Source organism: Propithecus coquereli, unplaced genomic scaffold, assembly GCF_000956105.1.
Source record: "Propithecus coquereli isolate 6110/MARCELLA unplaced genomic scaffold, Pcoq_1.0 Scaffold193, whole genome shotgun sequence".
In the NCBI taxonomy this organism is placed as follows: domain Eukaryota; kingdom Metazoa; phylum Chordata; class Mammalia; order Primates; family Indriidae; genus Propithecus; species Propithecus coquereli.
This window is the reverse complement of record NW_012144190.1, coordinates 892,917-908,664: the sequence shown is the minus strand read 5'-3', so window position 1 is coordinate 908,664 and position 15,748 is coordinate 892,917. Positions and strand designations below refer to the sequence as shown.

Genomic DNA, 15,748 nt, shown 5'->3' with positions numbered 1-15,748 from the left:
CACCCTTAATTGCTGCCATTCCAGTTGCTGCCGGCTGTCATTCGGCTGTCACTCCTCTGCCCATCATCTTCAGAGGGGGAAAAGGGGGGGGCAGGAGGGGGGGAGAGCCCCCAGCCAGCCCTGCCCCCACCCTCCCCCACCCGCCTCTACCAGAAGTCCCGGCGGTGGTAAGAGTCGGGGTCACAGTATTTTGTGACAACCACTCTGTTGGCGAACTTGCGGCCCGTCAGGCCCTGCATGGCTTTCTGGCAGTCAAACACAGAGGTGAATTCCACAAAGATCTGTGGGGAACAAGAGGCAGGTTTGTGAACAAGGCTCACTCCCAGCGACCAGCCAACATCCATCCAAGCCCAGGACTCAGTGCACAGCACAAAGTGGCAGACTGGGAAAGAGGGCCTCACAACAGGCTTCAGAAAAGGACCCTTAGCGCAGGTTTGGCAGAGTTCACCCAAACATCCTCCAGGATGAAAGAACAAGAGCACAGATAAAAGAACAGAGACCCCATAAGACACAGAACAGAAGCATGGCTGAGTGTCAACTGAGGCACACAGGGCAAGTGATGGGAGACAAGAGCCTAGCTCCCAAGAGAAGAGAGGGGCCACTTGTGTTGAATGTCACTCGGCACCAGCCACCACAGCAGGTACTTCTGGACCCACCCCAAGGACCATGCTCTCCCCAGACAACAGATGAGGATGGGAAGCTCAGAAATTAGGATTCAAGCCCATGTTGAACAGAGAGGGAAACTTAGTTTGAGCCTTCATCTATTCAGGCTTCTAATCCTGCTTGAACCACCAGTTTATGGGAAAACGGAGAAAAGGAAGGATACAATGAGCCTACTTAAAACATGGGAAATTCCATACAACAAATGACCCTATTTCTTCAACAAGTAAAATGGCTTACAAAAGAAAAGGGGGGACAAAATACAATTGATAAATTGGAAGAAATTTTGTAAACAAATTTGAAGCGGGGACCTTGTTTGGAAGCAAACTAACTGTAAAAAGTACATTTTTGAGACAGTAAATTTGAACATGGATTAGGTATACAATAAGGAATTAATGTTAATTTTGTAACACAGTGATGGTATTGTGGTTTTGTTAAAATTTTTTAAAAAGGTTCTCCGGTTAGAGCTGTAGTTCTCAACCAGGGGCAAATGTGCCCCCAGGGGACATGAAGCGAAGTCTGGAGATGCTTTAGATTGTCACAAAGACGGGTGTAGCAGTTCTGACATCTAGTGGGAAGAGGTTTGGGATAAGCTAAACATCCTGCAACGCACAGCACAGACCCCCACAGCAAAGAGTTAACCCCAAATGTAAGTAGTTGAGAAATTAGAGAAATATACCTAAGTATCTCAGGTGAAATATATCTGAGATATGCGTTAACATACTCCAGCAAAAAGGCGGGGAATAAGATGAATATAGAAACTAAGAACAAAATATCAGTAACTTAGAAGCTCGGTGATGGAGCACTATATTAATAATATTACTACATATACTATAATACAAATAATATATCACTATTACAGTCTCTTGCTTTTAAGCATGTTTTAAAAGACTCATAATAAAAAGCTTAAGAGTAAAACAGGAATAGGATGCAATAAATTTTAAAACAGGTCCTCTGATAGCAAAGCCAGGGTGTTTCCATTCATTCTTCCCAAGAAGTGTTCACTCAGCCTATGCTTCACCAGGCTCTATCCCAAAGCAAAGGAAAGCGGGGATGGGGGGGGAGCTCCAGGAAAAGGAAAAGAGAGTAGATGCTGTGGACGCTCCTCCTCACACCCCCTCCCCCGGCCCTCTGCCCACTCACAACCCTGTGTACTTTCCACCTGCCCAGCCACCATATTCCCACCCTAGCCCTGTCTCCCGGGCAAGCTCATGCCGTCCAACATGCAAATCAAGGTCAGTCTCTCAATGACTGTTTCCATCAGCCCTTATGCTGGGACAACAGATCTGTCCACCTAACTGCTTCCTGGACATCTCTACCGAGTGTCTCAGAAACCCCAAAGCCAGGTGGCCCCACTTTGACCTCCCCCCTCCCAAAACTGTTCGTCACCCTTGCGTGTCAACTGCCATTCTCCGGGTCATGGAGCTGCCACTCTGAGCATCTCACTGATCTCCCTCCCCCTCCCAACAGACGCAAACCAATCACACCCAGGGCACTTTACAGGCTCATGTCTCTCAGATCCATCAACTTCTCTCCATCCCTGCTACTACTTTAAATCAGGTCACCATCTTTCACCCAGATTATTCCAAGAGACCTCCCTCGTCCATCTTCCAAACAGCCAAAATCACCTAAAAAAATATGACCACAGCCCTATTCTCTCCTTTAAAAACCAACTACTCCAGGGAGAAGCCACAAGGCACCCTGACCCTTCCGCAGCAGGCACCTCGACGCCATGCACTGGCCAGAGGCTCTCGCTGGTATTGAGGAGCCCGTACTTGCTGCACTCCCCTCATCATGAATTAACAAGGCCCTCCCCAATCTGGCCCTGCATAGCCAGCATCCTCTCTGGCAAAACGGGCTCTCCCACCACCTGGGCAGCACTGACTCTACCAGCTCCTGGCCAACCTCAGATGCCCACAGCTGGCCCTCAGCCCTCCCCCTGCTCAACCTGCAGGGCTCAGCTGGGCAGGGCCAGGGTAAGTGCCAGCTCTGCGCCCACCCCCACCCCCACCCCCACCCCCTTATGATAAGCAGCCATCTCTATCTGCCAGCTTCCTTCCCATGTGATTGAGACCCACATGGCCCCCCAGGCCCTCCTCACCCTGCCCCAGCATCTTTCTCACCCACTCACTGCCTCAAGAACTCTGACCCCCCAATCTGAAGACCGCACCAAGGAGTCCTGGCCCCGCAACTACTCCAGGTGGCGCACATGACAGCTCACAGCCACGTTCCCAGAACTGCTGCTGCTTGAGGGCAGGAAGGGCTTCTGTTCCCTGCTGAACCCTCAGCACCTAGATCAGAGCCTGCCCACAGCGGGAATTTCATAAATACACCCAGCAAGGGATGAAAGAACAGAGGTCACGGGCCTCACCACCACCTCACGAGGAGGATGACATGAGGTAATTACACCCAGCATAAGACCAGAGGCAATCTTTGTGGGCTCAGAAATCAGACTGCAAGAACCTGAAACCTGCCTGTGTGATCTGTCAGCTGCTCTCACAAAGGGGCGTAGGAGCTACTGGGAGAACTCGGGCTGGTACAGGCACAGCTTCAGCAGAGCACCTTGCAAACAGGAGACACCAGCAGGTGTGGCCATGACTATTTCGAGGACTTCTCCCCGACTTCACAGACAAGGCAAATGCAATTGCACGAAGTCACATAACAACAGAGAGGCAAAGCCAAGTTTTGAACCTAGTTGCTTCTCAGCCACAACAGCTGTGTCCCCAGCTTCTCTCTTACATGTGGGCCCTGGACCCCACTAGGCCACACACTTCTCTGGGCCACCAACATCTCCCACAGACAGGCCTGAGGGGGCACTCAAAGGTGGTGTGTGTACATGTGTGTACCTTCAGAGGGAGGGAGAGAGAGAGGAAAAGAGAGGGACAAGGAGATACATGTGCCAAGCCCGGAGTGCCCTGACCTTTCCGCATCCGGGCACCTCGACGCCATCCACGGGCCGGGGGATCTCAATGGACTTGACCAGCCCGTACTTGCTGCACTCATCTCGCACGTCCTCCACAATCTCCTCATACTCCTCGTCATCCAACAGCTCCTCGGGCAGCACCATGTTCATGAGGCACAGGACCTCAGTCGGGTGGCCGCCCATCTGCACCTGGGAACTCATCAGGCCTGGCACTTGCAGGGTCACAGGCGTCTGATTGATGGTGCTCTGTGGGGCAGGGGGCAGAGGCGTCACAGGGGGCCCAGACCCAGCCTCCCTCTGCTCAAGCCTGCTCCCCTCAGATGCCCACCTGGAGAAACGCCGTCCCTCCACTTGAACACCTCATCACACTACCCCCCAGGGATGTACCAAATGCCCTCAAATCTCCTCCCATGAAAGCTGGGGCAGAGCTCAAAACAACCTGCCCCAGCCAGCCCCTTCCCACCCCCAGGGTCCCTCTAACCAATGGAAGATGACGTGCCGGGGGGCTCACCAGCGTGGCATTCTTGGCTCCCACACTCGCCCTCTGGACAAGCAGCTTCTTATCCCCCAGCTGCATCCCATTCAGCCCCGCGATGGCCTGCGTTTGGAGGATGAGGGGTGGGAAGGGGTGCAGGGGAGAGATGGGATCAGGACCCAGAGGCCGACACCTCCCCGCAAGCCCCCGCAAGCCGGGGCATTGGTGGGGAAGAGGGGAAGGCAAAGGGTTTAAGAGCTTGGAAAGAGCCAAAACCAAGGGCAAGGGGAAGAGCCCCACACGCAGCACACTGCTTCAGGCTGGCCGCCTCCCGCCCCATCCCCTGAGGAGGGGAAACCTTGGCTTGGAAACAGCGCAGGGCAGGGAAGGGCAGATGTGGCAACTGGGCAGGGACCGGGGACTCACCTGATCTGTGACGTTGATGTCCACGTACTCACAGAAGGCGTAGCCCTTGGAGAGCCCCGTGGCACTGTCCTTGACCAGGTTGAAGGCCTTGAGAGGCCCAAACGATGTCAGCAGCTCTTTCACCTGCAGCGGGCCAAGAATCTATCAGGGCTGGGTGGGCACCAGCAGTGGGGAGGGGCTGGGAAGGAGGCAGGAGCCTTACCTGGTCATCATTCAGGTAGTTGGGTAAGCCCCCGATGAACAGCTTGTGCGCAGAGTCAGGGACCACAGTGGACACAACTCCTAACGGCAGATAGAAAAAAAGGACTTCAATTCCAGTAGAAGGTCACCTCCCAAAAGCCCAGGGGAAGATCTACAGGGTGAGCCCATCACTGGCAGACCAGGACACTCCCCGCCTGAGGTGGGTAGGAGGGACTGCACACTCACCCTCCCTCCTCATTCTGAGATGAGGAGGAGACGTGGGCAATGGCACACCACGGCTCCCCAGCGAGAGAATGCACTGTATCTCCCAGACCTGTCCAGCCTCAGAGGAACCTCAAAATAGAGGCATCCCCCAGAACACCAAGGGCACAAAGACCTGCATTCACACACCTATCTGCCACCTGCTGCTGGGCGACGTTGGCAGGTCACCTTCACTCTGAACCTGCTGGTGAGTCACAATACATTGGACCCCTTCCTCACCCCTCAGGTGCCTTTCACCAACAACCACCCAGGTAAGCCTGCCTGTTAAATCTCTCAGTCCTTTCCCTTCACAGCACCAGTTCATCTGTGCCACTGCAGGAGTGGGTCTGTGCTCACAGGGGTGGCATGAGCTCAGAGGCCACTCAGTGAGTCTCAGAACAGTGTCCCCAGTGTTGGCTGGTATCATCCCAGTGGTGACTGCTGGCTGTGGCTGGGATGCTGGATTCGATGGCCACAAGGGCTGAGAAGTCACAGTGTGGTCATACCAGCAGAGTTTAACAGCTCCCAAACCACTGAACTCTGGACTCACAGACAACAGCCTGCCACATGGGATGGTTGATAGTTCAACCTGACTCCCACGGGCTTCACAAATCCATCATTTCATTCTCGGAGCCATCCTCTTAGATGTGAGCTATGTAAGGCCCCGGTACCCATCCAGCCTGACTCCCAAGTTCAAAGCCCAGCCCTGTGGCCTCCCTTTCCTCTGCAGCCCCTACACCCAGTGGGCATGGCCCCATCCTACCTCCATCCTGATCTTGGGAAGGAACAGATAAGACAGGAAATGGCAAAGAGCCTCAGCAGCTGAGCCGCTGTGCCCCTGGGAGGAAAGGGAGGCAGCACCCCATCCACCCTCCAGGCTCACATCTGCCCCAGTGCACCCTCTCCCACCACCGACCCCGGCCCCCCAGCCCCCACAAAACTGGAGGCACCACCCAAGCCAGCTCCAACCATCAGAAGTGAACCCAGCAGAGCGGGGCCACACAGACCATGGGAGACACAGCCTGTGTGTCACCAGGACAAGCACAAGTAACCTGGGGACAGGAACAGCTACTGAGCACTCGCCATAGGCCAGGGACCATGCCGCGCTCCTTCTGTTACCACAATGTTCCCAAAAGCCCTATCTGAAGTACAAAAGGAATAAACTGAGGTATAGAATGAAGTCACAAAGGCAGAAAAAGGAAACCTCCCGAACTCACACTCAACCACGACTCTCCACGGGTAGCTGGGCAGGCTAAAAGCTCTAATCACTGGGCACGTCCCAGGAAGTAGCACAGGGCCGAGGGTGTGAGAGTCAAGTCAAGTTCCCTGGGTTCAAGTCGTGGTTGTACCCTCTGGGGCTCCAAGGGCCTCAGGAATCTTCATCGGTAGAACAGGGAGAACGCTAGTGCCCACTGCACAAGGTGCGTGCATGAGAACAATTCATGCCAAGCGTGTATTTAACACCGGGCCTAAGAACAGGCACAGGAGTCCCCACAGCTGGGGTATTTGCTAGACTCCCTGCCCACAACAGGGCCAGGCCAGCCCAGCCCAGACAAGCCCTGGTAAACACTAAGTCAGTGACATGACCCACTGTTACTCAATGACAGGTTCAAGCGAATCTTCTCAGAGCCTCAGATTCCTCCACCAGTCAATTCCTCCATTTAGCAGGGATGTTCCCAGAGTCAGGTGGGAAAACAGGAGCAAAGTGACTTTGTACGAGTTGCACCACTAAAGGATCCCACGTGGAGCAAAAACTGTGTGGGGCGGAGATGGACTAACCTAGATCAGCAGGGAACCCGTCCCCACCATCCCAAAGCTTTCCTCATCTGTGAGATGGGGAAATGCCCCAACTTCACATGGTGGCCAGGCCAGCTCGGCCCAAATGGGCACCCTCAGAGCTCAGCAGCCACGGCTGTCACTGCCATTGCCTTTGGCTCAGTCCCTGCCAGAGCATCCTATTACCCTCAGAACAGTCGAGCCCCTTGGCCTGGTAACAGAAGCGATGTTAGGTCCGAAACCTGCCGTCCTATCCCCCAGGGCCCACGTGTGCCGCACCCCCAACCCCCAGAAGGAGGTGCTGCGTTTCCCCAGGTGCAACAGTGGATGAGGTGGTATAGACAAGCCCCATGAGAGATGTGTGCTGCATCTCTCTTTACAAAAGCAGGTGAGACTTGGGCAGGTTTGGCCCAATCCCTAACTTCTACCACAAAACTGTCACAAGGGTTAAAAGATCCATGGGGCACATTTAGGACAATGCCTGACACACAAGCACCAACAAATGGTGGGCTACATAATGAAAGACGAATTGAAACAGTGAATTTATGGGAAGAGGCACAAAGGAGATGTTCTATAGCTCGATCTGGTAAATGCACCCATACATAAAAAGTCATCAAGCTGCACACTTAAATGGAAGTATGTCAGTATCTATTATACCTCAGGTTTCTGGTAAGTTAAAAAAAAATGCACTGAATTTACCAAAACTCATGGTGGAAAAGCACTGGAGGGCAAGTTGGGGACCAATCTCAAGTCTTGCACTGACATGGATGTGCCGCCCTCTGGGCCCCTTGCCCCCGACTCCAGGAAGGGAAGAACCAACATGGTTTCTAACGGGGCCCTCCAGTGCGAGGGATCAGCCTGGAGAAGCCAGGTCCTCTGTGCCCCAGGGGCCTGGGCCGTCAGCCTCACTCAGCCAGGCAGCACTTCCCACACCGTCACAGGGCCTCCAACACACCTAAATCCCCACTTTCACCCCACCTGCTGCAGGGGTCAGCGAGCCAGTCTGCAGGCTGGATGAGGCCTGCCGCCCGCTTCTGTACAGCCTGCAAGCTGTCCCAAAGACGACTGCTATTCCATGGCACGTGGGAAACATGAAATCCAAATTTCAGCCACCACACACACCGAGGCGCATTGAACACAGCCATGCCCATTCACTCAGGTGGCGTCTGTGGCTGCTTTCACACACAGTGATAACGGCTGGCCAAGCCCTGGTCTGCTACATTATCTACCAATCAAAGACGACACTTAACACAGCTGTGGAGAATGGTCCAAAACACAGGATTCAAGGCAAACGCTGGGAGACGATAAAATGAGTGAATACCCAGGTGCCAGACCCCTCCCTGGGGAGCTTTGCTGACGTCTGCTGACACGCACCAGCATTGACAGGCACATACGGAGCCCTCTGGGGTCCTTGAGCTGTGAGGCCTCAAAGCAGAAACATGGCCCAGACCGTAAGCCCCTCAACTCCCCAGCACCTTCAGCCTGGTCCTGGCTCTGCCACGTACAAGCTGTGTGTCCTCAAGCAGGTCCCGGCCTGCTCCCCTGGGCCCCAGGCACCCCCTCTGCCAGGAGGAGCAGACCCAACTCGGAGGCCTGGGGGAAGCAGGGGGAAGACACATGCACTCCAAAGCACCTACCCCACGTCCTAAGCAGCTCCAGCAGGGCTGAAGAAGGGAAGGGTGGGCTATGGAAACAGGGCTGGGGGAGAAGGGGCCGTGACAGAAGCCCACTCACCAGGCACATAGACAGAGGGGTTCTCCGACATGCCAGGCAGCGGCTGGTAGTCATGAGGCCTGCGGATCTTCAGTGACTGGCCCTGGAAGATGATGCCATCGAAAGCCATGGCCTGGGTAGTCTCGTCCACTGAGCGGAACTGAATGGAAGAGAAGCATTTGTGAGGGCTAGGGGTCAGGGACTGGTCTACCCCAGGGGCTCTGTGACCAGGATTTCCTCTTTCAAACACGTGAACAAATACAATGTGCCAGGCCCCATGCTGGGCACTGGGAGGACAACATGTGTGTCCTTGCTTCTAGGAGTTCACACTCTAGTGAGATTACAGATACCAGCACTCAACACAAACACACAACTGCAAGCTGTGATGATGCTGAAAACGGACAAAGTACTGAAAGAGGATGTCATAGGAAAAATTAATTAAATGACGAAGTGATAGCACTGAAGTCTTTCTGATAAAGTGACATTTACAGCTGACATCCAGAGCAATGTGACTCAAAGCGGCCCGCAATGAGAGAATTGGAGAGGGAGCACGTAAAAACCTTTGCAGCAAGCTAACATCACTTCAACATCTTTACTATATTTTACAAGAGTATTCATGTGCCAGGAGTTGAAAAGTAAAAACCAAGATCCTCAGCAATCTGGGAGGCTGAGATAGGAGGATCACTTGAGGCCAGGAGTTTCAAGACCAGCCTGGGCAACATAGTAAGACCCCCATCTCCACAAAAATTTTTTTTAAAAATTGGTCTGGCGTGGTGGCATGCACCTGGAGTCCCAGCTACTGGAAAGGGTGAGGCAGGAGATTACTTGAGCTCAGGAGTTGAGGCTACAGTGAGCTACGATCACGCCACTGTACTCCAGCCTGGGCAAAGGAGCAAGACCCCCATCTCAAAAAATAAACATACATAAAATGAAAACCAAAGTCCACCCCCAGTTTCAGAAACACTAACAGGAAACGTTAGTAGCATTAGTTAGCTACAGTAAATAACCCTAGCAAAGTCCCGGGATGGGGAAGGTGTGTTCCAGGAAGGCCAGTATGGCCAGAGTGCCTAGGACTGGGCCAGAATGGTGTAGACAAGGCTGAAGAGGTCTGCAGAGGCCCCAAAGGCCTCCCAAAGCTTCCAGAGAGAACAAAAGAAGGCAGGAGGTAGCATCAGATTTGCAGAGCCCCTACAGAGCTCACTCTGGCAACTCTGCAGAGGGCCCCGGTGGGAACAGGCAGCACAAGGAAGCAGGACACATCACAGGACCAACGGACAGGTCTTCACACCACTTACACTTCCCTGGCCCCATCACTCTCCCAACTCACCTCCAAAAAGGCAAAATTCTTGTCTTGGTTAATCTGCACGGCCAAGACCGGGTTGCCAGGGGCCTGGGTCAGTCCCCCCAGGCGCATCTGGGCGTTGAAGAAATCCATCATGGCCTCCTGCAGAGGGAATAGGAGACAGGGAGGGGCAGGGGAAGGGAGGTGGAGAGAGGAGGGGGAGGGTGAGAGAGGGAGACACAGAGGGGTTTGGGGTAAGGGGAGAGGAACAAGGGGAGGGTGGAGGGGGAGGGGAAGGAACAGTGGAATATGGGTGGGGGTGTAGAGATCAATAGTAGGAATAAAAGCAAGAGGAAAACGAGAGAAAACCGGAAGGAAGCAGCAGCGAAAGACAGCCAAGGGCAGGACACGGACGGGTGTAGGGGAGAGCCACGGGGTCCCCAGAAAAATCAGAGGAAAGGAGAAAGATTGTTCAAGAAAAGACAAAGAGAAACGAAGACAATAGGGCAGAAAAAAGACATAAAACACAGAAAAGATGAGGAGACAGAACATACAGGAAGGAAGGAACACCCAGAGCAGACAGACAGGGAAATGGGGGGCAGTAGAAAAGGAGCAACAGGCAGGAGCAGAGAGGGCAGAAAGGGAGGTCGAAGGCGAGAGTGCAGGAGTGGGAGGGGAGGAAGGAGTGTGGGGAGGAAGGGCAGGGACGGGAGGGGAGGAGAAAAGAGTGATGTGGAGGAATCTGGCCCTGGAGTCCGGGGGCTGGTTTATCAAATGTAGCAAAGTGCAGGTTGAGAAAGTCAGAATGGACCTTACTTGCCTTCGACGATGGTAGCAAACTTTTTGTTGCTACGAGGGATCTCAGCCCCACAATATTTCACTTTAAAGAGAAATGGAAACAACTCTTTGATCTCGGGATTCTCAGGGGGTGCCACGGGAAGGGGTGGGGGAGAGGGGTGGGGGAGAGGAGCGGTGGGGAAGGGGGAGGTCAGGGGCGATCAAAAATAAAAGAACAGCGACCATGGGAGGGATGTGGGGGAGAGGATGGGGACAGGCGGCAGAGAACGAGAGGCGTGTCAGAAAAAAACTGAGGGGGGGAGCGTGCGTCTGTGTTTGTGTGTGTGTGTGAGTGTGTGTGTGTGTGTGTGTGTGTGTGTGTGTGTGTCCGAGTCTCCCTCTCTGTCTCTCTCCGACACGTAGGTACAACACGTAGGTACCATAGGTACGTTATGTGTGTGCTTGATCCCTGGGTTGCTGGAGGAGGTTAGGGGAGGGGAGACGGGAGAGGGGAAGAGGAGGGAGGGAGAGGGCCACCCCCAGCCCGGCCCCTGGCTGGCTCAACTCCATCGGTCCGTCTGGGAGGGGGCCGGGGGGTCTTGCAGGAGCAAAGTCTGACCCGTGCAGGTTGGGGGAGGGAATGGAGGGGAGGGGAGGAACAGGGTGGGGGAGCGAGGGAGAGGGGAGGGGCAGGGGGAGGGCAGTACCTCAGTGATGCCAAAGGGGATATTGCCCACGTAGAGGCGACGGGCCTGTCTGGTCATCTGGCTCCCGACCACAGGCACCGGCGTTGGGGTCACAGCCAGACCATCAGGGGTCATGGTGGGGAGAAGGGCAGTGGCTGGAATCTGACCCGCAGCTTCAGAAGGAGTAAAAACAGGATTAAACCACATCAGGACAACCATCGAGACCAGAGCTCAAGGACCACCCATCACACACCCTGAGAACTCTCCCTCCTCAGCTGAAAGCTCTTCAGGCTCTCAGCAGCACCCTCCAGAACCTTCTTCCCAGCATCAGAGGCCGCCACCCAGTGACTGCTGTGTCTAAGAAGCCATGTCTCCTACAAGTGTCCAGATGGAAGCCTCATCCCTCAGATCATATCCTCCTCCAGGGGCTTCAAAAGGGCAGAGGCCAGAAACCCCAGGGGTGTAACCTCCCCAAGCACACACACAGAAGAATAACTGATGGGGAGAATCACGCATGCCCCTGCCCTCTACCCTCCACTCTCTGGAGCAGCCCATCCGGGGCCTACCTTGCATGGCCTTGTACTGCATTGGGGTGATGTGCTCAAAGCCAGGGGGTGGCACGTCCCAATATTTACGGACTTTCTTCTTCTTCTCATGGCGAGGGGAACGACTGGGGAAGGGGGAGGGGAGAGCGGGGCAGGGCAACCTCAGTCTGACCAACAGTGGGCCCGTGAGCCCCTCCCAGGCGCCCCCTCAGCCCCCCACCACATAAGCTCCGCTCTCTCCAGGAGGGAGAAAATCAGGGACAGGGCTGGGCCCAGGCCTGGGGAGGGTGCTGGTTTCAAGTGCTTGGGCCAGGGCTGGATGTGGGCAGGGCAGGGGACACAGGGTGTGAGGAAGGTGAAGGGAGTGGACGTCAGGGTGGAAGGGGCAGGAAGAGAAGCTCACATCAATCCACCGTGCTCCTCTTTAGCGCCTCTGGTCAAAGGTTTGCTGGGGGGTGGGAGGGAAAGGTATGGGGAGGGGTGACTGGGGACCCTCGTCTTCCCCACACGCCACACCTCCCCCGGACACTGAGCCCGAGGGTCGGGCAGGGCCGAGGTGAACAAGCAGCGAGCAGGCCCCCTCGGCCCTGCCATTTCCCACCCCCCAACACCCCCACCCCAGGACAGAGGAAGTGAGGAAAGCAGGAAAGGGTCAGGACAGACTGCTCTCTAGCTGGAGAAACTGAGATGGGAGGAGGCAGGACTTCCACTCACCCTGCCCTTCCTCACCTAAGGGGGCAGAGAACAGAGAGGGGGACCTAGGGAGGGAAAAGGCATTAGAAAAACAGAAAACGGGCATCCCTGAGCTAGAAAGTAAGCCCAGGCCCCACTCCAAGAACTCCCTTTTCCTGGAAGGCAGGGAAGAAAGAAACTACAGACAGAGACCAATCCCCTTGAAGACAGTCCCACAGAGAACCACAGAGAGTCGAAAAGAAGAAACAGGACCTCAGAGTCAGGGACAGAGAACAGCCCCTTGTGAAGGAAAAGACAGAATCAATTTCCAGTCGCCACATAAAAACCTATTGCCCCCAGCAACCCAATGCACTACCAACAAAGAAAATGAAAGAAATCACAGAAACAGGGAAAAAACTGAATTCAAGACAGACCAAGCAGCAGATCCCTCCCCTGGATACACACAAAGAATGAGCCACAGAGGGCCCAGGCCCAGACACACACAGGCCACCAACTGAGCACAGTCATGGGCTGGCTGACACCCCCAACTCCCAGGCTGACCCAGCCGTGGACCCCAAACCCTGGTACCTTCGTCGCCGCCTGTCCCGGGAGGCACTCCGCTGGTCCCGGTTGCGCCGGTCCCGGCTCCGGCTCCGGCGTTTGCGGTCCCGGCTTCGAGAGCGGCTGTGGCTGCGCTTCCTGTGCCGATTCTCCTTGTCCCGCTCTGGGCAAGGGTGAGAGGAGGGGGAAGGGATGAGCAGAGGAAGGACGTGGGCCCAGCCCACCCTGCACACTGATGGCTATGCCCCGAGCCCCAGGGAGGCCACCCCCAAAGGGAAGGGACATAACAGGCCTCCTGGGTCCACAAGCGAGTCCAGGGACTCAGGGGACCAGGGGGACGGGGCCTGCAAATGTCCCCGGGGTGTAAGATACCTGAGGATGCTCAGGAGGAGCTGGGGAGCCAGAGAAGACAGAGGAGGCTGGCTCCTGGTCCCCCTCGAGGGCTGAGGGGCCTGACCCCAGGGTCGTCCCTGAGAGGGGCAGGGCTAGAGGCTGGGGAATCAAGAGACCCAATGATGTTTTCCTGAAGGGACCCAGCAACCCCTCAGGAAAGACCTCTGCAACCAGCTGGCACCCCCAGCCCCACCATCAGATCCAGGGGTCAGGTGCCAGGCAGGATCTGATATCCCCAAGAAGCAGGGAAACTCAACCCATCCCTTCCCAACCAGGTAAATAATACACGAGCACCCTCCCCCAGGGAGGGGCCTCTTTCTGAATCTGCAGACTGCGGGGAAGATGCCCCACCCTGCTTCAGCAGGTCAGAGGAGGAGTTTGCCCCACCCACACTTGAACCCCAAACCATCTGATCCTGCCTGCCTCACTCACTCCCTCAAAGCCAAGTACAGGAGGGGGTAGTAGAGCAGGGGTTTGTTCCCTAAACCCCTCTCATTTGCCTCCGAGGCGGCCACAATGAAGGGAGCCTTGCTAGCAAAACCACAGAAATCTCTGCTCCCACCAGACACTTCACCCTCTAAAGAAGGGAGATGGACCCTTACAGGGAGAGAATAAACCATGAGAACTGGGGATATTCATGAGCACCATCATATGTATTTCCTTAATTCAAAGGCACCTGATTTCTCAACTGTCCAACAGGCACACACAGGCAAAAAAAAAAAAAAAAAAAGATAAGCACATTAATGTGCTCATGTAATTTAACATGTATCTCCTAAGAGTGGTGATCCCTGGGGACAAGAGGAGGAAAAGGCAGTGAGGACAAAGTGTCAAAGCACACTTAAGCTTCACTCATAATATTTTATTTCATGTATTTTTCTGATGCCACACGAACTTTTTGTAAATGCATCTCAATTCCACCCACTAACACTCAAGAAAAATATGCAACCAGAAGAGAAAATAACTTAGTAACAAATACTGAGATGCTTCTTACAACTGAAATCTGTACTAAGTAGTTTTATTTATACTTAATCCTCACTACTGCTTTGGAAAAACACTGCTGGGGGCTCACAGAATAGATAAGAAAACTGAGACACAGAGCGATCACAACTTGCCCAAGCCCCAACAGCTAAGAAACAGTGAACTCTGAATTTAAACACTGCAATTTTAGTTAGTTAAGCACCAGGCCATACTCCTGAACGTGGCAGAACACTCCAGAGTCTGAGTGGAGCCACTAATGACAATGGAATTGTCTCCTAGAAGGCCCCTCCAAAAAAACCAAAAACTAGGATGGGGAGGGAAGAATCTGCAAGCCCCATCAGCAGTGTAGAGTAGTGGGGTAAGCACACAGGCATGGCACTGGGCACAGTGCTGGCTCCACGCTTGTAAGATGAGCAGACTGTGAGTCCCAAGAGCCTTTCCTGCTGCTAAGGCTCTGAAACAGACAAGCAAGCAGAGAGAGACCCACAGAGAGGCAATGAGGCCCACTGGGTGCCTGAAACATAGACAAGGCAATTCCCCGTAGACACAGGTAGCTGAGAAATGGACTGAAGCCAAGAGTTGCAGGGAGGCTGGCCTGCAGAGACAAAGACCTACGGGCAAGGTGACACATGGACAGAGCTTCCCCTCTATGGCAAGAACCCTCTCCCACACTGATGCTGCAAAGATGAGAACAGGGAGGGAGCTTCATTTGCTGTGTTGTGGTAAGCTTGTAGGAGGAGCTCCACCAATCCAGGAGCCCTGCCAGGTCTCAGGATCTGGCCTCTCAGAATCAGAGGGGAAAACCTGGGAGAACCAGAGCAACGTTATCTGAAACAGCCTCACAAAACAGCTCAATCAGCTCCACTTTGCGGTCCAGCACAGTTGAACTTGGCCTTGCACCCAGACAGAAGTCAGAATAAGTACGAGTGTTTCTGCTTACCAACTGTATAAAATCATGCAAAAAGTAACTTAATGTTTAAGATTTGATTTTCTCTTCTTTGAACAAGGGTCACCACATCTACTCTACCCAGATGTTGGGAGGACTTGCCAGAATAATGTTTGGAAAGCACATTTCCCTGCCCTTCCCCAACTCCAACGTCATCTCTACATGTGCCGAAAATCTGCCTTTCTACGTCCTCTCTAATCATGGGATTTCACAATAAATATCATGTACTAGGCACTTAGTGTATGCCAAGCCACACATTTTAGATGTTACTCCATTTAATCTCAGCTCTGCCTCTGACCAGCTGAAACATGAGAAAGTTTTAAATTTTCTGAGCCCTCAGTTTCTTCCCCATAAAGGCATGGAAACTATTTTGCCCTCAGAAGGCTGTTACAGTGATCTACTTAGAAAAATCTAGGGCCAGGCGTGGTGGCTCACGCCTGTAATCCTAGCACTCTGGAAGGCTGAGGCGGGCGGGTCGTTTGAGCTCAGGAGTT

The 15,748-nt window shown here is 54.0% G+C and overlaps 1 protein-coding gene across 2 annotated transcripts in view; it reads right to left on the bottom strand.

Annotated features, from left to right (window-relative positions):
* Nucleotides 1–15,748, bottom strand: part of U2AF2 (U2 small nuclear RNA auxiliary factor 2) — a 17,962-nt gene continuing 2,214 nt past the window's right edge. Inside the window, exons 2-12 of one of the 2 annotated variants that reach the window (XM_012643227.1) lie at nucleotides 12,965–13,100; nucleotides 12,108–12,152; nucleotides 11,726–11,829; nucleotides 11,181–11,332; nucleotides 9,742–9,858; nucleotides 8,436–8,574; nucleotides 4,687–4,766; nucleotides 4,485–4,607; nucleotides 4,083–4,181; nucleotides 3,581–3,829; nucleotides 1–281 (exon numbers count right to left, since the gene is read on the bottom strand). In XM_012643227.1, coding sequence (XP_012498681.1) covers nucleotides 147–281; nucleotides 3,581–3,829; nucleotides 4,083–4,181; nucleotides 4,485–4,607; nucleotides 4,687–4,766; nucleotides 8,436–8,574; nucleotides 9,742–9,858; nucleotides 11,181–11,332; nucleotides 11,726–11,829; nucleotides 12,108–12,152; nucleotides 12,965–13,100 — 1,379 coding nt within the window. In that variant the 3' untranslated portion in view covers nucleotides 1–146. The remainder of the gene's footprint in view (nucleotides 282–3,580; nucleotides 3,830–4,082; nucleotides 4,182–4,484; nucleotides 4,608–4,686; nucleotides 4,767–8,435; nucleotides 8,575–9,741; nucleotides 9,859–11,180; nucleotides 11,333–11,725; nucleotides 11,830–12,107; nucleotides 12,153–12,964; nucleotides 13,101–15,748) is intronic. The other variant, XM_012643228.1, reaches the window with a different exon arrangement.